Genomic DNA, 24,591 nt, shown 5'->3' on the forward strand with positions numbered 1-24,591 from the left:
GCTCTTCCTCCAACCGTCGTGTTGTTGTGGTCTGGTGATGGAGGAGTCCAAAAACCTGCATATCCTTGTGGGCGCAAGTCTTGCACCTCCTGCGGTTGCAGGGGAGGGTGCCGGGAGTGGAGGTTGGGTTGGTGGGGGGGTGTGGATCTGACGAGGGAGTCACGGAGGGAGTGGTCTTTACGGAATGCTGATAGGGGAGGGGAGGGAAATATATCCTTGGTGGTGGGGTCCGTTTGGAGGTGGTGGAAAAGACGGCGGATGATGCGCTGTACATGGAGATTGGTGGGGTGGTAGGTGAGGACCAGTGGGGTTCTGTCCTGTTGGCGGTTGGAGGGGCGGGGCTCAAGGGCGGAGGATGGTTCAGATTAATACACTAAATGGAATGCCAGGATTTACAAATGGATGGATTTTATATAAAGAATAATTGGATTAAGGCATACAAAACATTGATTCAGCTTCAGCAGAGTATTTTATCCAATTCTGGCTATTGCTATTTGGAAAAAATAGTCAATTTCAAAGAGTGCAGAAGTGATTTGCTTGATTGATCCCTGCTATGATGGATTACAGACATGTGGATTGACTGAAGAAGCTGGAGTTATTCTTAAAATGGGGAAAGAAAGAGGAAACTTAATGGTAATATTAGAAGTAATGAAAATTTTGAATGAGTCATTTAAAAATAAAAATTCCAGAATCAGTGATCGAAGGGTAGATATTTAAGGTGATTGGGTAAAGAGCTATTGATGATTTAGAGAAAGTGTTTTCATACAGAAGTTATATTTGCAATGTTTTGGCTGGTAGAGACAGGTTCAATGTTCATTTTCAGAAATAGAATAAATACTTGCAAAAGAATCTGAAGAAAGATAGGTTAAGAGCTGATGAGTGAAAATAAACAGTTTGCTTTGAACTATAGTTATCATAAACTTGTTGGGCTGAATGGTTCTGTGTTAACACAGAATTCTGTGTTATGGGATGTTAGATAGTGATCTGTTTTTACATTGGACCAATTCCTTGGGGAGAGATAATGTCTTTTGAGCTTGCATTTTGCAAAGCTCAATATTATGAATTTAATATGGCAAGCTTTAGCTTTGGATATTAAAGCTACTTAATGCTGTTTATCGCGATATTCTAATATCTGTCAATTTTTAATGTCCTTTGGTGGTTTTACTTTAATTATTGCAGTTGGCTGAGGCCCTCCAGTAATTGTTTTTCTTAAAATCCACTGGAGATTTATCTTGTAACCCTATTAATCCTTTTCTGTTCATTAATTTGGGCATTTGTCTGCGACTTGGATATGTTGAGATAGCTGTAGTTTGTATTTTCACCGAACCTAATGGGAACTATAATTAAAGTTTGCAGCAGACAATGTTTTCTTTGCGCAAATTCATAATTCAGACATTTTATTCAGTAGTCTCAATTGAAAGCATTTATCATCATGCAGAGCACATCATATTAAAGTTTGGCTTTTCTGAATCTTTTTGTAGACTTGTTGCAGTCTACTGTTAATAACGCCTGTGCTGTTCTACCTAACATGACATTAAAAGGCTTGCTGTACTTTGTCAAGATTAAAAATTATGAAATATTCTGATAGTGTGTTAGGGGTGTGTGCGTAATTCTTCGGGATTTTGAGATCAATATTGAAGGAATACATACCTAAATCTTCCTGTAATCCTACATTCATTTAGAAAATAAGATGTTGAATGGCAAAATGCATAGTTGGGAATTTTAATATTTATTAGGAGCCGTAGTTATCTTTCTGCTCATTTGAAGAGCACCAAACTGCGAAATGTCAGTTTTCCTTATTAGTATCGTTCTGGTACCATCCTTTGGAAAGTTCTTGTCTAGTAGTAGTAAAGTCAACATGCAGTTGAACAATCAATCAAAATGAAGTATACTCATGTTAAAAAAACAGGAAGTAACAAAAACTAACATTCAGTATTTGGACATATTTATAGAGTGCAGAAATAGAAATTAGGGTGTACAAAGGGATTAAGGTAGAAATTGAAATATCATAAAATGTCTAGGTAATTTTTAAGTTTATTATATCTCTTTGAAATCATGGAATGGAGCCTGCAGACATCTAATCTTAATTTTCAGTACCATGTCAATTGTTCAGTATTAATTATGACTTGATATGTCAGTTAAGTTTTCAATTGCAGCTCTTTCAGTAATCCATGACTTTAGTTTATTTTACAAGAGTAATGAGTTTAAAGAATTGAAGTTAATGTCACGTCATTTTAGTTGCAAAGGCTGTAATATTGCTGTGGGTTCATTATATTCCGTAAGTGTGTTATTAATGTAAATTCGAAATTTCTAAGTGGAGTTGCAGGTAGGCAGGATAGTGAAGAAGGCATTTGATATGCTTGCCTTCATTGGTCAGTGTAATGAGTATAGGAGTTTGGGAGGTCATGTTGCGGCTGTACAGACATTGGTTAGGCCACTTTTGGAATACTGTATGCCATTCTGGTCTCCCTGCTATAGGAAGGATGTTGTGAAACTTGAAAGGGTTCAGAAAAGATGTACAAGGATTTTGCCAGAGTTTGAGGGCTTGAGCTATAGGGAGAGGCTGGAGTGTTGGAGGCTGAGGGGTAATAGAGGTTTATTAAATCATGAGGAGCATGGATCAGATAAATAGACAAGGTCTTTTTCCTGGGGTGGGAGAATCCAGCACTAGAGGGTATAGAGTTAAAGTGAGAGAGGAAGGATTTAAAAGGGACCTAAGAGGCAACATTTTCATGCAGAGGGTGGTGCAGGTATGAAATGAGCTACCAGAGGAAGTGGTGGAGGCTGATACAATTACAACATTTGAAAGACATCTGTTTTTTTATTTGAATAGGAAGAGTTTCGAGGGATATGGGCCAAGTGCTGGCAAATTAGCCGAGATAAATTCAGGATATCTGGTTGGCATGGACGCGTTGGACTGAAGGATCTGTTTCCATGCTGTATAGCTCTTTGACTCTGTGTTCAGCCACGTGTGTTTATGCAGAAGTTGCTGCCAGTTTTACAAAGCAAATTGTAGTTTCTGAATGATTATGCAGCATATTCCAAGGCATTATATTTTGTTTTTGTTGTGATAATAATATATGAAAATGAAATTTCTAGAGAAGCTCTGGTTTGACAGCATCTGTGGAGAAAAAGTAGAGGTAATGTTTCAAGATCCAGACCCTTCATCTGAACTAATAGTAGCTTGAAAAAGGTGATTCAAGATGCTGGTGAAGGACATTGAGGGAAAGAGAGTGAATGTATATGTGGAGGCAGAGCGCAGAAAGAGCTAAAGAAAATTAGGCAAACAAAGGTTTGGTTGATAATAAGCCAAGGAAGAAGAACAGCTAATAATGGGGACCATGAGTAGGTGAAAATGAGGTGGCTGTGCTGTGCTGAAAAGCAGCCCATGTCATAATAGGGTGGGTAAACAACATTAAAAGTGGTGTTTCATGTTATAAAATTATTGAACTCATTATTGAGTCCTGAAAGCCACATACTGCTCAAGCAGAAAATGAGATGTTGCTGTTCCAACTTGCGCTGACCTCTCAGTGCTGCAGCAGGCCTGAGAACCTGGTGATGTGTTCAAGTGGCCAGGAACTGGGAGCTCAGAGTCAATTTTCCAGACATTTTCACTCTGCTTTTTCTCCACAAATGCTGCCAAACCTGCTGAGCTTCTTCAGCAATTTCTATTTTTGTTTCAGATCTTCAACATCTGCAGTTCCTTCTTTTGTGTTATTTTATTATTTTTGTTTCTACTAACAGCTGGCTCCTTGTTGGTTTTGCTGCAAGGCTTTTCCTGTTGAGAGATGCAGCCACTTGCATCAACAATCAGTGACCCCTATTCTGAATACAGATCAAGATGAGATGTCAGCTTCAACATGGGTTGTATTACCTTTCAAGTAACCCTTTCCTAACTAGAGAGAAGATTAATTATTGAGATTTGAATGAATATGGTGCGCAATTAATGCTGGGATGCATTTAGTACTGTCCTCTGCTTTTAAAAAAAAAATTACTACCAGTTTGTCCTGGAAGCCCAGAAAACCCATGGGCTATTAAACTGCATGATTACTCATTTTGTGAAACTATCCTCCCCACAGAGCATCAATCCACTGGACCCATTTGAAGCTCCCTGATTCTGTTCCTGCTGATGTTGCAATTTCTCTTTGAGCCCTGATGCTCCCTGATGTTTGTGTTTAATTACTTCTCAAGTATTTTATATTTCTCCTTGAACATCTGTGAGCTTGCTAACTGTCACACCATTTGTAACCGCCCTTTTCTCTCATCCCTAAATAACATTTCACCCAAATCCATTTGATCTTTCCCACCACTCCCTATTTGACTTCCTGCCATCAGTGACCACCTTTTGCTGCTTTTTGACATGACCATCTATTGTATTTTCCTTGGTTTAAATCCATTTTTGTTTAGTTTCAGACTTGCTCAACCAGCCTTTGTTTCTTTAGCAGCAACTATTTCTTCCCCCACTTGCTCCCCACCCAACTTCACCTATGGTTTACACTAAAGATCTATCTTTGCTCCTCATATCTGCTTACCTAAAGCAGCAGCATTTGGGGATTATCATGTTCACAAGTAAAACTTCAGCTGTTCTTCCCCAATAGTTTCCTTGACCCCCTTCATTTGTTCTGTGAAGTCAGATTATTTTTCAATATCCAGTCTCCAATAAGCCACGATATCCTCAGGTTTAACATTATTGATTTGCATCTTCCCCCAACCCCAAAAAAGGAGTGGCATGAATTGTGGCACTAAGTTGGATGAAATGGGTGGTAGAAGATATAGTTCTGCTATATTGCAGATGAGCTTGGAAATAATTATTCTGAAAGATGTTATGAAAGTTTTTCAAAATCAGTTATGGTGTCTGAGGCAGCTGATGAACACTGTGATTCACTCGCAGATCAGTCTATTCTGATCCTTTGAATCATCTGGTGACTAATCTCCATGCACTTTAATTTTCTGAGAGATTATAAGTGTCATTGATTTATATGTCATCTTTGTGTAGATGAGAGAGCAACACTGTGAAAAGTTCAGTTGGGGAATCAATAGATAGCTTCCCAAAATTGATTTGTGGCATATTCCTCTAAAATTCCTTTCTGGATTGTTTTAGTTCGGGCTAAGCGGGTTAATGCCTCTACTGAAGTATATAGATGCCTTTAAGTATTTATTGGCTTGAATCCCACAAGGTAATTCCAAGCTGTGTTTCACAATATCAGTTAGTATTTAGTTTTTGTGTCAGTTTTTGTGCACTGTGGTGCCATCCATAAAGAAATGTATGCTGAAGATGTGTAATATTACAGAAAAACACATAGCTTATTCTTGCAAAAACAATTCAACTTAAATTCTAATTCTAATTCTAAAACTTTAGAATTAGAATCCCTACAGTGTGGAAACAGACCCTTCGGCTCAGCAACCCCCTGAAGAGTAACCCACCCAGACCCATTCCCCTATTACTCTACATTTCTCATTAACTAAGGCACTGAACCTACACATCCCTGAACACTATGCACATTTTGGCATGGCCAATTCACCTAACCTGCACATCTTTGCACTGTGGGAGAAAACCAGAGCACCCGGACGAAACCCACGCAGATGCAGGGAAAATGTGCAAACTGCACACAGACAGTTGCCTGAGGCTGGAATCTAGCCTGAGCCTCTGGTGCTGTTAGGCAGCAGTGCTAACCACTGAGCCATTTTGCGGCCCCACTTAAGCTGTTTTTAAATAGCTTTGAAAATATTGACTTAGTACTTTGACTAGTCAGTACTATGGAGTGTGTAATATGAGCAGATTGAATCTTCCCTTTCAGTTTGGTGTTTCAGCAACCAACAAGGTTTTGAAACCTTTGATTAACTAGGGAAAAAAGTGTTGTTTTATGATAAGGGTGTTATAGTGTGTGATGGGACACAATCCAGGAAGTAAGTGCATACAATACATAAAACCTATTTATTGAAATCCCCGAGTGTCTCAACATTTCATTTCAAGGTGGTTTGAAAATGTATATATCAGGCTTAGTCAGTGGGAGAACTAATTACACAAATCAACATGGCCCATTTTATCTGTCGTTAATACTGAAATGGGAATATTTTCAAGTTTGCATATCGCACAGCACTGGCTACATACGATAGCTACAGAAGAGTGTTAAAAATAATTTTCCATTGGCCAGTGTAGTTTTTTCTGTAGAGCAGATGGGAGATGTGTGTTGGGACTCTGTGAAATCCCCTATTCAGACTCTGAAGGAATTGCCCAGGAAATTGATTTGATGGGTAATTCCCCTATGACTGGAAGCCTCTCAAAGTATCCATTTAAATCAGAATTTGGAGGATTCTACTGCATTTAAGCAAATATTTAGTCAGGAAAATCCCTAGATGTTACTCTAAGCTATTAAATTGATGGCCCACACCACAACCCCCATACCCCAAACACTCCAGTACCTAACTGGCCATCTTGACACTTTGCATCCTAGCAGCATTCCCTTGTGCATGTTTATATACTTAACCTTTCCCAGGACCGCCATAGTGGCTCTCAATGTTGCAGGATATGTTAATTCACAGAAGACAGTATCTAAGGCGATGGCGGCGGAGGGGAGCGTGGTGGGAGGCTGCATGGTTTGACTTCGCTTGACTATCCTATATTATGAGGAACCTGTGACATTCAAAGTTAGGTCCTCATTCTGAAAGTACACTAATTAGGATCTCCTGTTAGAAATGTAGAACTTTGTCTTAACAGTTTTTTTTAAAGTAACTTTACTGCCAGGGATAGCAACCCAAACCAAATTGAGCTTGCTATTGGTGGATTTATAAAACTGAAATTAAAATATTCAGTGGTCTTCAAAATTGCTTCTTTGTTCCTGAGCAGACTTTTACAAATAACAGATCTTGGACACAAAGTTTATAACTTAAACAAAATCAACAAGTTAATAACTAAATTTAGCAGTACAAGGTTAGTGAACAAAGTAATCCTAATGAAGTCTCTGATTAAATCAATCTTCTTTGAACATAATGCCTACTCTCTCTCAGACAGCCAGACACATTTAAGAAATAAATTGAAAGAAAATAAAACAATTGTAATTTGCCAATTCAACTAAACAGTTTCAAACACTGGATGTCAAGCCTTAAAGCAGTCCTTTATGTGAATATAATGAGTTGTTCCTAGGCAAGTAAATGTACCTAAAGTCAAAGTCACAAGTGAATATGAACAATTTCATTTGACTTTTAGAAGAAATAGTTAATCTTAGTCTGTAAGAAATGAGTATTTATTCAGATCATTCAACAGTTTTTTAAGGAAACTACAGAAATTGTTATTTAGAAAATGCCAGCCAGTCCCGAAACTTCCAAAATTATTTTGCACCTGCCAAGACCAGTGAGAACCAGTTTTCTGTTTTCTTTTAATCAATATTCTCTGCGGTTAGCATCGGGTCCTCCCTTGATTGACCAACCCAATGTCCAACCAGCTCAGAGCCCTGGGCGCAGCAGTACAACGTGCTAAACTGCACTGTGTTCCTTAGATTAGTAATTACATTGTGTTGCCTTCTGGGTCAGTCACCAACAGCAAGCATCTACATTTTTTTATTTTAAACATACTGTTAAAAGGTCACCCCTGACCTCATTTCCACCGAAAAATATGAAAAGAAAAATAGTGAGGATTTCTGCATCAGAAAGAGAGTGGCAATTTGTCCAAGATTGCCACTGCTTGGAAAAGTGAGGTTCAAGTCGATCTAATTTTTGAGGTTGTGTACAATTTCAGGACCAATATTGTCAGTTAGTTTAGAAATACCTAACACTCTTGAAGATTCAAGATATAGTTTAATTTATCCAGGCTGATTAAGATACCTAAAGCATTGTAAAATTTGTTTTACTTTCTTAAATGCTCATTTGTTCTTGTGAGCTGTGTACTATCTCATTTTGTATATTATTTAATCACATATATATCTATTATTACTCTTGTCACTCATGTTCCTCCCAGGTTCCATGATTTTGATATCATATGCCAATTAGAGAAATTGCTTGTGCAATCTAATCGTCAAGCTGTCTGGTTATCCTCTTAATTCTGAAGCTATGTTCTGAGCAGAAGGATTTTCTCCATGTAACCTTCCAGAATGCCTCATTTGTTGGAGAAGTGACAAAGATTTAATTTGTACACATTGGAGTTGAATTTTCTCTGCTCTGCAATAATCTTGTTTTCAATGCATTTGATTTAAAAGGTGCTTTTGATTTGAATATAGTCCATGTATCTCTTGGTTGACTATTATCGGTGTGGGTTGGATTATGATATGTCTTAACTGCTGTCTGCTTGAAAAAATAGCACCTGCAGGTGGGTGAATAAATATACATTGGACCATTAGAAGAAGTAGTGCTTATGATGTGTGCCATTAACTTTTGCCATGAATGAAATCCATTTCACATCACGGTATAAAAAAATTGACTGACTTATTGTTTTGAATGTGAAATGCCTATTAAATATAAACAAACTTCTTTATTCAGGTTTATTACACTACAGAAGCTAAATAATAATGGAGTGTCTGTTAGTGTTTGTATGACTTCAGAGTTTTAACATTTCAATACAATTGGAATCTTGGTGTAGTCTGTATTGGACTGATGACTGCTGTTCTTCACCAAAGTGAGCTATTGTGCAGGTGATGAATGCATGTATGCACAAATGTAAGGGGTCATATGCTTGAACAGCAACCTACTTGCATTCCTATATTGATCTCCGCATCATCTCACATAGTTGTAGTCAGATAAGTAGAGGAGGACTTGGGGGATGATGCAAAAGGACTATTGAAGAGAAGGGGCTGTGGGCGAAAGAATGGAAAAAAATGGAATTATTAACAAATTAATTTCAAGAGGGTAAATTCCTCAGGCTGAAGGGAGTGACTCCTGATAATTCAGGGGAATGAGATATAAACCACTGTGGGGCCAGCAGGAAAATTATGGATAATCCTGTATCCGTGAAGTTGAAGAAACATATACCTGTAGACTGATAATGCAACCATATCTCTTGCAGACTGGTTGATTTGCTCCTTAGAGGCACATGGAGAGTCATAGATTCAAAGTTATATAGCACAGAAACAGATGCTTAGAATCCCAACTCATCCAATCCGACCAGATATCCTAAACTGATCTAGTCCTATTTGCCAGCATCTAGCCCATATCCCTCTAAACCCTTCTTATTCATTGTCTTTCAAATGTTGTAATTGTACCGGCCTCCTCCACCTCTGGCAGCCTGATCCATACATAGTGTGTTTTAAGTGTATACAGATAATCATGGTTATGGGGTAGCATTTCTTGTTCAATCCATGTTTCTTAAACAAAAAAATTAATATGCATCTATTAAACATTTATTTTAATAAAGGTTTATCTTAATATAATTTTATTTGATGAATTCTAGTGATTTTATTATACGGTTCAGTTTTCTGCTGCTACAGCTGCAGAGGACAACTGAATGTGCAGATGTGGTGCCTGTACATCACTGACCGCAACATCCCAGGCAATTATCTGCATTAAAGATGATGCGTATCTAATGAAGATTGAAAAAAGCATTCACTCATGTTTCTGCTCCCTTCCATCTGCTGCCTGCTGCAGCAAAGGGAATGATAAGCCAAGGTAATGACAAGTAGGAGAGTACTGCACACAAAGGGAGAGGGTTTCAGCAGTAGCCATTAGCCTTCATGGTTAAACTAAGTACAGACATAGCTGAGATGTCAATGGTGATAGAAACTAGACATGTGATGGCAGTTAGTAAAATTTGAAATCAGTGAAAATCTGGCCTAATGACAATCATGAAGCCACTGTTGATTGCCTTAAAAATTCATCAGTTTCATTAATATCCTTTAGGAAAGGAAATGTAATAACCTTCCCTGGTCTTGTCTTGCTGTGACATCAGACTGTGACAACTGATGTGATTGACTCTTGACTGCCCTCTGGGCAATTAGGGTTGGGCAATAAATTCAACCAGTGGCATTAACATCCCATAAACAAATAATAAAAAAAAGAAGAAAAATACTGAAGAACCGTGATTGCTGGAAATCGTAAATAAAAACAGAAATTGCTGAGGACAGATCAACAGGTCTGGTAGCCTCAGTGGAAAGCAGACTTAATGTTTCAGGTGTAGTGATCATTCTTCAGAACTGATTGTAGCTAGGAGAAAGTCAGTATATTTGCTGAAGATGGAGTTATAGGAGTAAATGATATGTGGAGATGAAGTCCAGAGAGAGAAAACAACAGTTGAACAGACAAAGGAATGGGTAAAGGTTAACCTGTGGGAATCAGTAGCTACTAATTGGGACCATTAGTAGCTGACAATGGGACTGTTGTGGTAGCAGCCCATGTATGACAAGGCATGGTATGTGAAGATGGGGTAAGGACATGAGAGAAGGTGCTCAGGCCCTAAAATTATTGAACTCGATTGAGTCTTGAAGGCTACTGTGTAGACCAGAAGTAAAACAACTAAAAACTCTTATCTGTACTCAGTCATTTTTAAATTCAAGAAAAGCTTATTTTTCTTTCAATTTTCCTGCTGCAAGTTGTGACTCTGAATTGCACAGATTAGAGATCTCCCTCTACCTCTTGCAAATCAGCGGAAGCATTGGTGAAAAGGTCAAGGAACAACCTTCCTATCAGCAAGAACTAACCCAACAGGTTTAGTGAACAATATAAGCCTGTGCCTATATTGAAGGTGATTTCAATTTTCTAAGTTAGATGTAGAATCAAGCTATTCAATGTAACTAGCAATCTGCTACAAAATATATCTAGGGCTACGTCAGCCAATTATTTCTCTTGCCCACCCGCACATCTGTTTAGGGGATCTCTGTGTAGGTGCTTTCCAAGATAGCAGTTTTTGTTCGTGGTATGAGCTCCATCTTTTTTAAAAAAAATTATTGTATCAAAGGAACATTCACTAGACAACATTTGCTTCATGAAAGCGTGAGACTTAGTGACTCATGAAGTAAGTTACAGAATTCAACTTAATTGGAAAAGCTTTATCATATCACCAGCTCAGTTCATAAGAACTGGGTTTTCTTTGTTTAATAAAGTCTTGCATGAAATCAATAGTTCACTGAATTGCAACTTAAGTGATCATGGTGATTCCCCTATTCCATCGAGTGTTTAAGCTTAGTCATATTGGTCTCCCACAGACAGGGAGAACAAAACTAGGGTTTCTTTCCACCTGATTTTGAGCATTACGAAAACCTAGCAGCAGGATGCTTTCCCATTTTTTTTTTCTTTGGCTTTATCACTTATGCCCTCTGGTATTAGTAATACATGATCAAATGAGGAAACCGACGCCAAATCTGAAGTGACCGTTTCTTTGCATTCCCTCTCACAAACCGACTCTAGAACATGTATTGATTGCAGATGCAAATAAAGTAGAAATCACGACAGGTGGAAATGTTGTTCTGGGCTGTTTATATTGCAGTAAAATACCTCAACAGTTACATCTTTAACTGGGTTTTTAGCAGTGTACCAGGTTCTTAATTACTGCTGAATGTGTACATTGTCCCTTTTTTTTTGAAGAAAGCTGTGGAGTGTCACATTTTTATTTTAAATTCACATTTATGAAATAATGTGTCCCAGTTGTTTATTGTATTCTTACTTTTATATTCTGCTTCCTCTTTTGCTGTCTAAGAGAATAGTTAAATATAATTGACTACTTATCATGTTTGATGTATTGAATGACTGCCAAATATCTTGACTTTGTACCAGATAGCAGAGAAAGGGAGACCAGAGATCATTAATCTGGACAGCTTTCTAATTCATTGTCATGACTCAGCAGAATGGTTCACTGGAAATAAAGCCCTAGTATTCCTAGGGTCATCACAAAAGTTAGTCTTTTTAAAAGAAATAGCAAAATCCCCTTGCTACCTGATTTTCAAAGCCAGGTTGATCGAAAGCACAGAACAAGTTTCTATACTTTACAAAAGTTAGCATTTGTTACAGACCATCAGTTTAAATGAAGTAAACTCTACAAATTAAAATTCTAAACTCCTTCTAACTCTCCCTGACACGCAATCAAACATGAAAGGGGGAATAAAAATGAATAAAGAGAAAACTGGGAAGAAAATTTCCATTGTTTTTGTTCACTAAACCTGTTGGGTTAGTTGTTGCTGATAGGAAGGTTGTTCCTTGACCTTTTCACCAATGCTTCCACTGATTTGCAAGAGGTAGAGGGAGATCTCTGATCTGTGCAATTCGGAGTCACAACTTGCAGCAGGAAAATTGAAAGAAAAATAAGCTTTTCTTGAATTTAAAAATGACTGAGTACAGATAAGAGTTTTTAGTTGTTTTACTTCTGGTCTAAGCTTCTCTCTGTCTTGTTCAAAGCCCAAACTATTAGTTACCTGACAGCCAATCATTATAGTTATTGGCAGCCAGAAGACCTTTGTCATTGCTTTGCGGAGAATGGGGCATTCTTCAATCAGCTTCAATTTTAAACAACCCCTCAGTTCCAGTTCGTCTGCACGTTTCTGGAACCCACAACTAGAGAGTTCACAAGAGGTATCACATTCCTTACTCTCAAAACATGCAGCCATCCTTGCAAATCCTTGGGTCTCAAAATAGTTCGTTCACAAAAATAAAAAGACAAGTAGGTGAGCTACATCACTTTACACCCATTGTCTTTAATTATTAACATTTTTTAAGATATTCAGTATTGTTTTCACTTTTTAAGGAAAAAATCTTGCTCATTACATATTGCATCATCGTTTTTTAAAATATTCTTTGCAAACTATTAAATTATATATAATGTATGTTTGGTGGCATGGTGGCTCAGTGGTTAGCACTGCTGCCTCTCAGCGCCAGGGACCCAGGTTCAATTCTGGTCTGTCTGTCTGTATAGAGTTTGCACATTCTCCCTGTGTCTGCGTGGGTTTCCTCCCACAGTCCAAAGATGTGCAAGTTAGATGAATTGGCCAATCTAAATTGCCAATAATGTTCAGGGCTGCATGGGTTAGGTACATTCATCAGGGGAAATGTAGAGTAATAGGGTAAAGGAATGGGTCTGGGTGGGATACTCTTTGGAGGGTTGTTTGGATTTGTTGGGCCAAATATCCGGTTTCCACACCGTAGCGATTCTTTGAAATCTATATTCCAAGACAGAAATAGAAAATGTCATAGTAATTGAATTTGAGACTCGTTAGTTAATTTTAATTATTTTCTGAATGAGTTTTATTGTGTAGGAAGTCGTATAAGGAGTTTGACTTTTATATGGATGAAGGCTTTTCGTAATTTAAATTTTTGAATTTTGGCTCCAGTTTAATGTATACCTTTAAAAGTGACGGTAGAACCTGTGCATCATTAAGGCTGCCATTTTTCTGGAATTGCCCTATCATTAAACTGCAAGTAAAAATAGATTCATTTTAATTTATGCTGGCACCAAATCATTAAACTATTTTGAAAACATGGCAATAATATGGAGAAAGTGGTATAGTTACAATGTCGCTGAGATAATGATCTAAATGTCCAAACTGTTGCTCAGTCTCATTGATTTATGTTCTGTTGTGACAGCTGGTAGAATTTCCATTAAGTATGTATATATTTAAAATTAGAAACTAGGAAAATGGTGACCATGAAGTCATTGCTGATTGTCATAAAAGCACTCTTGTTCACTCATATCCTTCAGGGAAAGAAATCCTTACCTGGTCTGGCTTATATATGACTCCATATCCATTGTAATATGGTTGATGTTTAACTGTCATCTGAAATGGTATAGCAGGCTGAGTTTGAGGGCAAATAGTGTTGGGCATTAACTAAGATGAGTTGGACCGAAGGGTGTTTCTGTACTGTGCATCTCCGGTTCTATAACTCACACTCAAGAAAAAAAAAATCCATTACAATCTACATGTTGCAACCCAGAGTTTACACAAAGAAATAATAGTCGGTCAGTAAGCCATTCCATACGTGCTTTCTGTTTTATTTTGAACTGTTTTATTTATTGACCATCCCTAGTTCCCTTTAAGGTGGTGACAAGCTGCCTCCTTGAATTGTTACAGTCTGTTTGTTATAGGTATACCCATAATGCCATTTGGGGAGGGAGTTTAAGGATTTTCAATCTGTGACCACGGAAGTATATTGCCATTCCTTCAATGTCAAGATGGATTGGCTTGAAGGGAGCGTGCAGGTGGTGATATTGCCACAAATCTTGTAGATGGCCTACACAGCTACTGAGCATTGGTGGTGGATGGGTTGAATTTTGTGGATATGGTGCCAATCATGTAGACTGTTTTGTCCTTGATAGTGGCAACCTCCTTGTGACATTGATGCTGCAGTCATTGAGCAAAGTGGGGAGGATTCCACTTTGGCCAATCCAGTTCTGATCAGTGGTAACCCTCTAGGATGTTGATCGTGGTGAATTTAGCGATGGTGATGTCATTGAATGTCAAAGAGCAATAATTAGCTTCTCTTCTATTGGAAATGGTCATTGCTTGGCACTTGTGTGATCTAGATTTCAAGTTCATTTGTTTACCTTCATCTCCTTCTTTATTGCTCTCCTGACAAGAACCTGCTGATAGTCTTGAATCAGATCAGATAGGCAATTTAAAGTGGCCCATCAATATCCTGCTTCCTTTCTGCATTTGTTGATTTCTTTTTGTCTTTTAGTATGCCTTTCTGTGGAATTGGGAAATTGATCCCCAAAATATGGTGATCGGGTTTTAATGGAGCTTGACTGGTCTATAGCCAGTAACTTGAGTGGGACACTGGTGATGATTTCTCTTTAGATTAATCTCAGAAGTCAGAAAATTTATCAAAGTACAGAACAGAATTTTTAATTTTGGGGATCTGTAGAGGAACTTACGAACATGATGTGATAAGTTTGGGTAGGAGAGCAAAGGATTATGAAAATAAAAGTTCTCTAAACAGAGTTCAGACATGAAGATATCTATGGGTATATATGCATTAATCATAGAATAATTTGCATTAAAGGCATGCAGAATTCTGGGCTTTCTTAAGATAAAAGAAACGAGTACAAGAAAACAAAGATATAATCATGTACCTCTTTTTTAAAAAAATTGCAAGAGAAATTCTGGTCTGACAAGATCTATGAAAAGAGAAGCAGTTAATAATTTGAGTCCAATTTAAGTTTTCTTTAGAAGTTCTTGTATTTGTCCATGGAATGTGAGCATTACTGGCAAGGCCAGCTTTTTTTGTCTATCTCTAATTGCTCTTGAAAAGAGCTGTTGAGCTGTTTTCTGCACCCACTACAGTCCATTGGAAGTACTTCAAGGACAATGTGAAGATGTAAAATAGAGCGCAGAAAGGATTTGTGAGAATGATTCAGTGGATGAAGAACTTCTGTTATTTAGATTGTAGGGCCTAGGAATGTTGAAAAGAGGTACTCAAAATCATGAGGGCTTTCTCCATTTATTGAGCTGTAATGCATTGGGACTCAACTTTATGTTGTAGTGTACATTAATACAAAATGCTGACTATGCAGGCTAATCAGTGCAGAAAAATGTCCAGTAGGAGCTCTTATCAAAGCTTTGAGCACTTCTGTATTTTACCCCAGATCTTTTGCATTCAACTATCTTCACCTGTGTATTCTGCCAGAATTTAATGATTGCACATCTTATTTGTACTAAAGCAGTCAGGTTCACACAATTCAGGCATATTTGAACAAAATTGCATTATAATTGTAAAACAGCTTTCTTAAAAAAACCTAGTGTCATAGTTAATAGCAGTTGATGGTTTGTAATGCAGTAGTTATATTGTGATTTTAAAACCTTGCCCTGTATCTTTTGAAAAGTGACTTAATTTCCATGCCATGCCTACGTCTTAGGATAAAGGTTCGTGCATGTATCTATTAGTTGAATAATGGATAATAAGCACCTTTATCGTTGTTCTGAAAAGCTATACCTAATATAATTTAAACGACTAAGCAAATTCTTCAGAGAAGTTCAGTTCAAAACTAAGAAGGGACAAGGAACAATTATACAGACCCAAACTTGTGGTTGTCGTAATAACATAATTTGCATTTGCAGTCATTAGTGAGAAAATTAGATAAAAGGTTACCAAGTCATAATTACTGCCCTGAAAAGCTACTTTTAGATCTCTGCAGTGTACTTACTTCCACTTTTATTCCTCAAAATCTAGAGTCGTCTATTATTTCACCTTTGACATCAGTCTTTTGTGAACGTCACATTGTTTATTTCACTTTCTGATTCTCATTCACTTTCTGATTCTCATTTACTTTTAAGCATTCTAACATTGTATTTACTTTCTTGTTTATCCCTGTGAGAGAGCTTATTGGTAGCCCAGCCATGGTCCAAGAATTTGCTGCTCTTTGCCATTTCTTCTACTTATTAGCTGTCTCAAATTAGTGCTAATTTGTGTGTGCTTGTATGTAAATTCCAGTGACAAAAGACTGATAAGGGCAAATTTGTTTCAGAAGACTAATTTGGCGATCACACTCCAAGATAATGAATAAAATATTTTTAGTGGAAATTTTAGTGTATCTGTTAGTTTACTCCATAGTGCTCTTCTCATGAATACCAACTTAATGATGCCAATAAACTTCAAATGATATGACCACTGAGATTTGGCAAAAATAGTGTGTGTTAGTTATTAAAACCTGAAATGAATCCTGACAATTGAACCTTGATTTAAAATAAGTTCTATATCGTATATTACCATTTTAATCAGGCATATGTACTAAAACCCTGTTGTTGTGAACATATTGGCTTTGGTAGTCAGAATTGATTCACTAAATATGGCAGGGTTCAGTGTGTGTGCTGCCACAGGTAACCGTTACTGAGGTGCTATGCTGACAGTAGTTATTACAATAGATATAGTTATTCCAGTATCAAGCTGTATTTCAAGTAATTCTATTGAAGCAGCATTGTCAAATCAGTTTGTTAACTTGACATATCCCTGTACCTTTTCAGTATTTTCATTGCGTTGTGAACATCATTTGGTTATGTATCATCACTTCTCTACATTGGTTTCACTTTGATTGCATATTATGGAATATGAACTGCTGTGAAATCTGCCATGGAAATCGGCAATTCTATCTTAAGTCACAAGACAACTGTTCTTAAAGAAATTTCTTCCAAAGAAAGTAAACTTATTACTCTTTACCTTGTATCATGTTTGTTTCCATTTCTATTCCAACCCTCTGAGTGCACACACCTGCTGTATCGATCTTTCATTTGATGATAGCCTTAACTATTAAATTTGATGGATATTAGTATAGATTAGTGGTAAAGTACTTAATTCAGCATCATTGCATGGGAATGGAAATTTGCATTGGGATTGGGCTGGAAATATGCCACCTTCCAAATTTCTGCCTCATTTCATCAAATCGATTTATAAATCTCTTCAGTCAGGTTTCAGCAATTGATACAGCATCAAAAAATGCCACAATTGAAGCTCCACAATGTTATTTGTGACTTAACCATGACATATATACCCTTTCTCATCCTACTTAGCCTGTCCATAGTCTTTGACATAGCCATGCAGAACATCTCTCCAAACCTTTTGTTACATGGATTTCATGCTACACATATGTCTGCATCTTCAGCACTGAGACCACTATCTAGTTTTCAAGGGATTTGTCATTAGCCCTGTCTTCTACCTCCATTTCTGCGTTTCCACATGGTGACATTATCCATAGTGATTAAGTCCACTTTTGGATGATACCAATTTCTACATCTTCACCAATCTCAACCATTCCAATGCCCCCCTGTTGCCAGACTGTTTGCCTGACATCCAGTCTTTCAGTTATACGTTGGAAAAGATTGAAGTGACATCTCTTAGCCCCAGTTGTGAACTTTATTTCTGCCACAGATTTTATCTGACTTCAGGCTGAACCAGATTATTTGTAACCTTAACATCTCATTCAAATTTGAGTTAATTTCTGAACCTATATCCTTTTTATCACAAAGGCCACCTTATCCACCTTTAATAACCTTCCAGTCTTCCCTACCCTCATGGGTCTATCGCTGAAACCCTCACCATTCATTTACCACTTCTTCAGTCAATTAATTCTAGTATCATTCGGTACACCTATTCCACCTTGCCTACCCCATACGTTTGTGCTAACCCATAATTATTCTGGCTGGACCTATTTTGCTTTAAGATTGGCTTGAGCATCACTATCCATTTTCCCCATGTTACCTTCCAGTTCTGCAGTGCCTTGAATATTGTTTATGTTTAAATCGAACTGTGGCTTTGTTGCTTGCTATCTCTATAATCACCACCATTTCTACAATCATCCATAATTTTTTTTTTCTCTGCCTTTGATTTTTTGTGCCCTATCAGTGCTTGCTGTGCTTTTTAGTTGTTTAAGTTGCTCACTTTGGAGTTGCCTGTTTCCTTAATGTTAATCTTTTGGTCAGTCTGCTAGATATCTATTTGAGTCAATGTCCTTTTTCCTTTTGTCTCTGAGGTGCGCTTTATAGTGTCTTAAGCCTGGGTTTAGGATGAGAAAAGTACAAGAGTGTTCACACTTGTTTTAGGCATGTTGCTAAGTATTTATGATTTCTAATTTAAGAATTTTGTTTAAATTCAGTTAATAAAATTTAAAAAGCCATAATTCAGTCCTAAAGATTCAACAAATTAAAAATTGTTCTTGAAATTTTAGGGATATGTTTGGTCTTGTAACCAGTGGCTCTCATCAGTTACTTCAAATTGTTTTCTGAACCCCTGGCTTCTTGTACATGTGATCTAATGTATTTATTTCTGTTCACAGTGGAAGAATCTGATATAATTGATCTTGAGAAACGCTACTGGCTGCTAAAGGCTCAGTCGAGGACTGGACGTTTTGATTTGGAAACATTTGTTCCTTTGGTTTCTCCACCTATCCATTCATCTTTAACTGAAGGTAATGAAAACTTTACTGTGGGGATAACGTCTACTAAAAGCGTTTTAGTGAGAGAAAATGTGAGCTGAGAATGAGCTGTTCAACTGGAACCCACTCAAGGTCAAACTGGGATGACAAATGCATTGTGTGGAATGTTGTGAGCAAGTTTAGGTTGGAGATCCTTAAGCTTGCTTGCAAAGTCGTTTACAGAAAATATTCCATAATAAATGTAATGGATTATTGGTTAATTAGGTGGAAATAGAACCATTGAAGTACTTGATTTTGGGATAAGAGGTCAGGGAGGGAGGTAAAGGCCAGTTGTACAGTGGAGGAGAGGTAAAAACAAGATGATGCAAGAGTTAATGATTCTGAACAAGGGCAAATTGCTTTAATGATGATGATGGATGGATCTCGTTTGAATATGAAAATGTCCATGCAAATACATGAATTAGGAGCAGAAGTAAGTAATTTGATTTTTGGGACTGCTCTGCCATTCAGTAAAATTATGGCTGAAATATTTGTTTCAAATCTGTTCATCTGTCTGATCTGTTCCTGCTAACATTTGATTTCCTTATTTAACAAAAATCTTACCTACAAAAAAAATCTCATCTACCTCTGCCTTAGAAATATTCAGTCATCCCAACTCTGGAGGCAGTGGTCCAAAATGGCACAACCATTACAGGAATTAAAAAAAATCACCTTGTCTTTCATAAAAAGATGATCACAAATTAAGTTGAGTGTATGAAGCAAATACCGTAGGTAAATGGCACCAAAGAAGTCACATCACAACTGTGGATCTTTTCACCATGCATAAATGCTGATTATTCATTATTCAATACAGTGGAGAGCCGTGTGCAGGTGCCGTGCCCCACAATATTCAGAACTGCAGTATATGCACTGACCACGGACAGTCATTTGTTTGTCCAGTCAACAGTCTTTGAGTGTTTTCAGGCGATGAAAAAAAACAGCTGGATGGGATGCTTCTGAATTGCAAAACCCAGTAAATAACTTACTCCCTGCCCCATCTTTGTAGACAGCCTGCCTTGGGTCACCTTGTAAATCAGACAGCTTGACTAGATGGCAAACAGGAAACAAAACACTAAGTTTCAGCTCACATCTCCCCCTCTCCTTAGTCAGGCAACTTGACCATTCTAGTGATTCAGTTGATCATTTATGTTTGTAATGCACTGTGGAGTAGTATGACTTGATTACCAGCACATTCTTCCCATCAGGGCCATGACAGTGTACAGAGAAGCTCCTCACACTGAAGAGGGACCAATGCTAAGGCTACTATCAATCACTCTTTTTACCCAAATTTTTCTCGCAGCTTCAGTTCCATCACTTCACAGATGCATAGGACTGCAAACCTGTGTTTCTGCTAGTGTGGTCAGTACACCACCTAGTGGTGATCACAGTAAATGTAGTTAAGTCTAAAGCAGTGTCTCCTTGTTCTGTACTGTACATGAGAGGAAATATTTCCATGTTCAGTTGTCAAGATTGTTCAGGATCTTGATTGAAGTATATAAGTTGTCCCAGACTCTTCAAAACTTCGGTGAAGTTAAGCCCAGTCTTCCCTTGTAAGATAACCAGCTCATTTTGGGTATCAATCTGGTAAACCTCCCTTATCATGCATTTGTATTCTTCCTTAAATTAGGAGACCAACATTACATACGCAGTTCTAGATGTGCTGTCATAAGTACTCTGCATAACTAACTGAAATACAACATCCTTTTACGTTCAGTTCCCCTTGTAATAGAGGACAGCATTCCATCAGTTGCCTTAATTGCTTCCCGTACCTGCATGCTAACTTTAACTCATGCATTAACATATCTAGATGACTCTGCACTTCCAAATTCTGTAATTATTCTCCATTTTGCTTAAACTCTTTTTTGTTTTGTTTTGATATCCTTCCTGCCAAAGTGAACACTGTTTTGCATTTACCCACAATATTTTCCGTCTGCATCATCCTTGTATACAATTCACGGCATGCTTTCCAACCAATAGTTCTGTCACATGCAAATTTAGTTGCTATTCCTTTGCTCCTTTCAACTAAGTCATTAATATAAATTGTAAAAGCTAAACCCTACAGAATTGGGACACTTGTATATTCTGTTTTCTGCCAACCAGCCATGCTTCTATCCTTGCTAGTATGTTGCAGTTTATAGCCTTTCCACAATAACCTATGTGACATCATGTCAAATATGGTCTGGAAATCCAAGTGCAGTGTATCTAAATGCCCCTTTCTTTTAGTCCATGGTGTATGTTACTCCTTCAAAAATATCCAATTAATTGGTTAAATGAGATTTCTATTTGACAAAACCATGAATTTCTTGATTTCTTTCTTTTCTGTCCAGCTATAACTGCCTAAAATTCTAATATTACAAATATTAACTGGTTTTTTGATTTCTGCCTCCCTCTTCTTGAAGAGAGGAGTTATTTGCTACTTTGCATTCTGATGAAACCTTTCCAGAATCTAAGGTGTTCTGGAAAATTAACACCACGCATCTAGCTCGTTAGCCACCTCCTCTTAATACACTTGATTAAGTTCAACTATACCTGGGAACTTGCTAGCCAGTGGCACCATCAAATTGGTGGGTACTATTTGTCTGGTGTTTGCAGTGTCATAGAATCCCAACAGTGCCATATAGTGGCCATTTGGTTTGCCAAGTCTGCATCAACCCTCTGAAGAGCGTCCACTGAGGCACACCCCATCCTACTAACTCTGCATTTCCCATGGCTAATTCAATTAGCCTACACATCCTTGGACACAATAGGGCATTAACTTGCACATCTTTGTGGGAGAAAACTGGAGCATCCAGTAGTAACCCAAGCAGACAAGGGAGAACGTGTGAATTCCATATAGACAGCACCCAAAGCTGGAATCGATCCTGGGTTAATGGCACTGAGAATCAACAGTGCTAACCATTGTGTCATCCCAAGTTCTTCACTTCCTTCCACCTCCTGATGTATTGAGTTTTTTTGTATCCTGTATGCGAAGGCAGAAACAAAATATTTGTTAATTTTATATACCATTTCCTTTTCATGTGTACTGTGTTTTTTAATTTGTGCGATTTACAGTACTTTGTATTATCTCTTAGTTAATCGAAGAGGCAAATTGTTTTGGGGGGCGGCGAACAATCTTCACATTGACTGAAGCAATTCTTAATTCTACATAGCCATGTGGGACAAGCTTCAGCTCACTGGTTTTGTTATTGGAGGAGGAAATGGGAGGATGGGTGGAGGGGGAAGTTCTGTTTGTTCATACTAGATTGGCGAAACGGAAGTTAACATTGCCTATGCAAGAACAGATTTTACAGTATTATACTGTAAACAGGTTATACTGATTGAGATGCACAGGACCTTTTTGCCCTTATTCATGGCTGGGAAAGAAGAAATATTTTGCATTTGTGTCGTATCTTTCGCAATCTCAGGACATTGCAAAGCACTCTATGGCTGACAGATTACTTTTAAAGTTCAATCAAACTTTTAAAGTTGTGATACCAAGAAGTGTCCTTGTCAATTTGTTGACAGCAAAGTCCTGTAAATAGTAATGAAGAGAAGTTGTATTTGGGTGAGTATATAGCTTCCATTTAATACCTCAAAAGACAGCAACTCTGACTTACAGTGTAACAATCCCATTGCACTAGGCTTGGGCTGGATCTATTCCTTTTTAATCAAGGTTGAAGACCAAATTTCTTCTAAGCAAACAAGGGTGGGGGACTGAAATTCAAATGATGTTTGTTTTTGATATGGGAACAGAAGTTGGTCATCCCTTGAGTCTGTTCTATGCCATTCCATATGATCATGGCTGATTTGTGGCCGAACTCCATATACTATCTTTGGTCCATATTCCCTAAAACCCTTGCATTACAGGAAAAAAAATCTTATCTCCAATTTAAAGTTAACAACTGGTCCACCATCCACTGCTGTTTGTAGAAATGAGTTCTAAACCTCTACCAATTTTTGTGTAGAAGTGCTTCCAAACACCTGTTCCGAATGGTCCAAGCCTAGGTTTTGGATTATGTCCTCCAATTCTAGAATCCCCAGCCAGTGGAAGTAGTTTATCTGTCCTTTATTTTCCTTTTAATATCTTGAAAATTTTGATCAGATCACCCTTCACTCTTCTAAATTTTAGAGAGAACAGCCCAAATTTATATAATTTCTCCTCCGAATGTTACCCTTGAAGTCCAGGTATCATTCTAGTAAATCTATGTTGTACTCCCTCCAAGGCCAATGTATCCATCCTAACATATGATGTCCAGGTCTCATCTCGTAGGTGAGATGTTCTTGATTACAGCGCATTTTTCCTGAACTTTTGATCGACTAAGATTATCACTATTGTGCCGTGCATGTTTAGAGTCTTCACTTAAGGTGCTTCACACATTTCTTGATTGTGGAAACAGCATGACTGAGCAATCAGAAAGTCTGAAAAAAGCAACCTGAATTAGTTGGGTGAGAGGAATATAATTTTGTTCACATGGAGGCAATGTTCTGTATTTTTGTCTCACTGAGTTGGGAAAGGTGGGGGAGTTAGTAGATCAGTGTACTTTATGCACCCATTTCTTGGTTTTCTTCATTCTGTTTTGCCATGTCACCTTGATGATAATTTACTCAATGACACTGGTATTTTTCTTCAATTTTATTCTGTAATTGATTGTAATAAATCAAAATATTCGGTGAGAGCATTCTACTCCATGTCCTTCCCTCTAACACTGCCACTTTCCACCTCCATAACGTGAGTATCTTTACATCAGCCTTGACTCTGCTGCGATTGAAACCCCCCCGCCCATTACTGTTCCTGTAGACCACATCGTTCTCATTCTCTTTTGGTTGGCATTCCACCTTGCACCTCTACAAATTTTATCTGTTACAAATATAAAAGGCAGAGCAAGAAAGGGTCATTTGGTCCCTTAGGTCTGCTCTGCTGTTCACTTAAGATCATATTGTGAACTAATCCACTTTGCTGACCACCCCTAAAGTCAGCAATCTACCTACCTCTGACTTAAAAATCTTTAATGCTGCCTGGGGAGAGAATTCCACAGACACTCAACTCTCAGAAAGTTCCTCATTTCCATCTTTAAGGAGAGACCCCTTATAAACGGTACCAGTGAACCTTGCTGTCTGTATCCAATTTCACACCAGTTCGCATTCATCTGTGACTTTGCTGGTTTAAATTGTCTCCTGACCTGAAAATGTACTTATTTTGATGTTGTGCTTCTGTTCGCCGAGCTGGAAGTTTTTGTTGCAAACGTTTCGTCCCCTGGCTAGGCGACATCATCAGTGCTTGGGAGCCTCCTGCGAAGCGCTTCTTTGATGTTTCTTCCGGTGTTTATAGTGGTCTGTCCCTGCCGCTTCCGGTTGTCAGTTTCAGCTGTCCGCTGTAGTGGTTGGTATATTGGGTCCAGGTCGATGTGTTTGTTGATGGAGTTTGTGGATGAATGCCATGCCTCTAGGAATTCCCTGGCTGTTCTCTGTCTGGCTTGCCCTATGATAGTAGTGTTGTCCCAGTCGAATTCATGTTGCTAGAGGCATGGCATTCATCCACAAACTCCATCAACAAACACATCGACCTGGACCCAATATACCAACCACTACAGCGGACAGCTGAAACTGACAACAGGAAGCGGCAGGGACAGACCACTATAAAACCAGAGGAAACATCAAAGAAGCGCTTCGCAGCAGGCTCCCAAGCACTGATGATGTCGCCTAGCCAGGGGACGAAAAGTTTGCAACAAAAACTTCCAGCTCAGCGAACAGAACCACAACAACGAGCACCCAAGCTACAAATCTTCGCACAAACGTTGAAT

The 24,591-nt window shown here is 38.1% G+C and overlaps 1 protein-coding gene across 4 annotated transcripts in view; it reads left to right on the plus strand.

The window, feature by feature from the left end:
• usp32 (ubiquitin specific peptidase 32) overlaps window positions 1-24,591 on the plus strand; it is a 200,992-nt gene that overhangs the window by 114,462 nt on the left and 61,939 nt on the right. For all 4 annotated transcript variants that reach the window (XM_043718522.1, XM_043718523.1, XM_043718524.1 and 1 more), the window contains one exon: window positions 18,674-18,805. In XM_043718522.1, coding sequence (XP_043574457.1) covers window positions 18,674-18,805 — 132 coding nt within the window. The remainder of the gene's footprint in view (window positions 1-18,673; window positions 18,806-24,591) is intronic.

This window comes from Chiloscyllium plagiosum, chromosome 28 (genome assembly GCF_004010195.1).
Source record: "Chiloscyllium plagiosum isolate BGI_BamShark_2017 chromosome 28, ASM401019v2, whole genome shotgun sequence".
NCBI lineage: Eukaryota > Metazoa > Chordata > Chondrichthyes > Orectolobiformes > Hemiscylliidae > Chiloscyllium > Chiloscyllium plagiosum.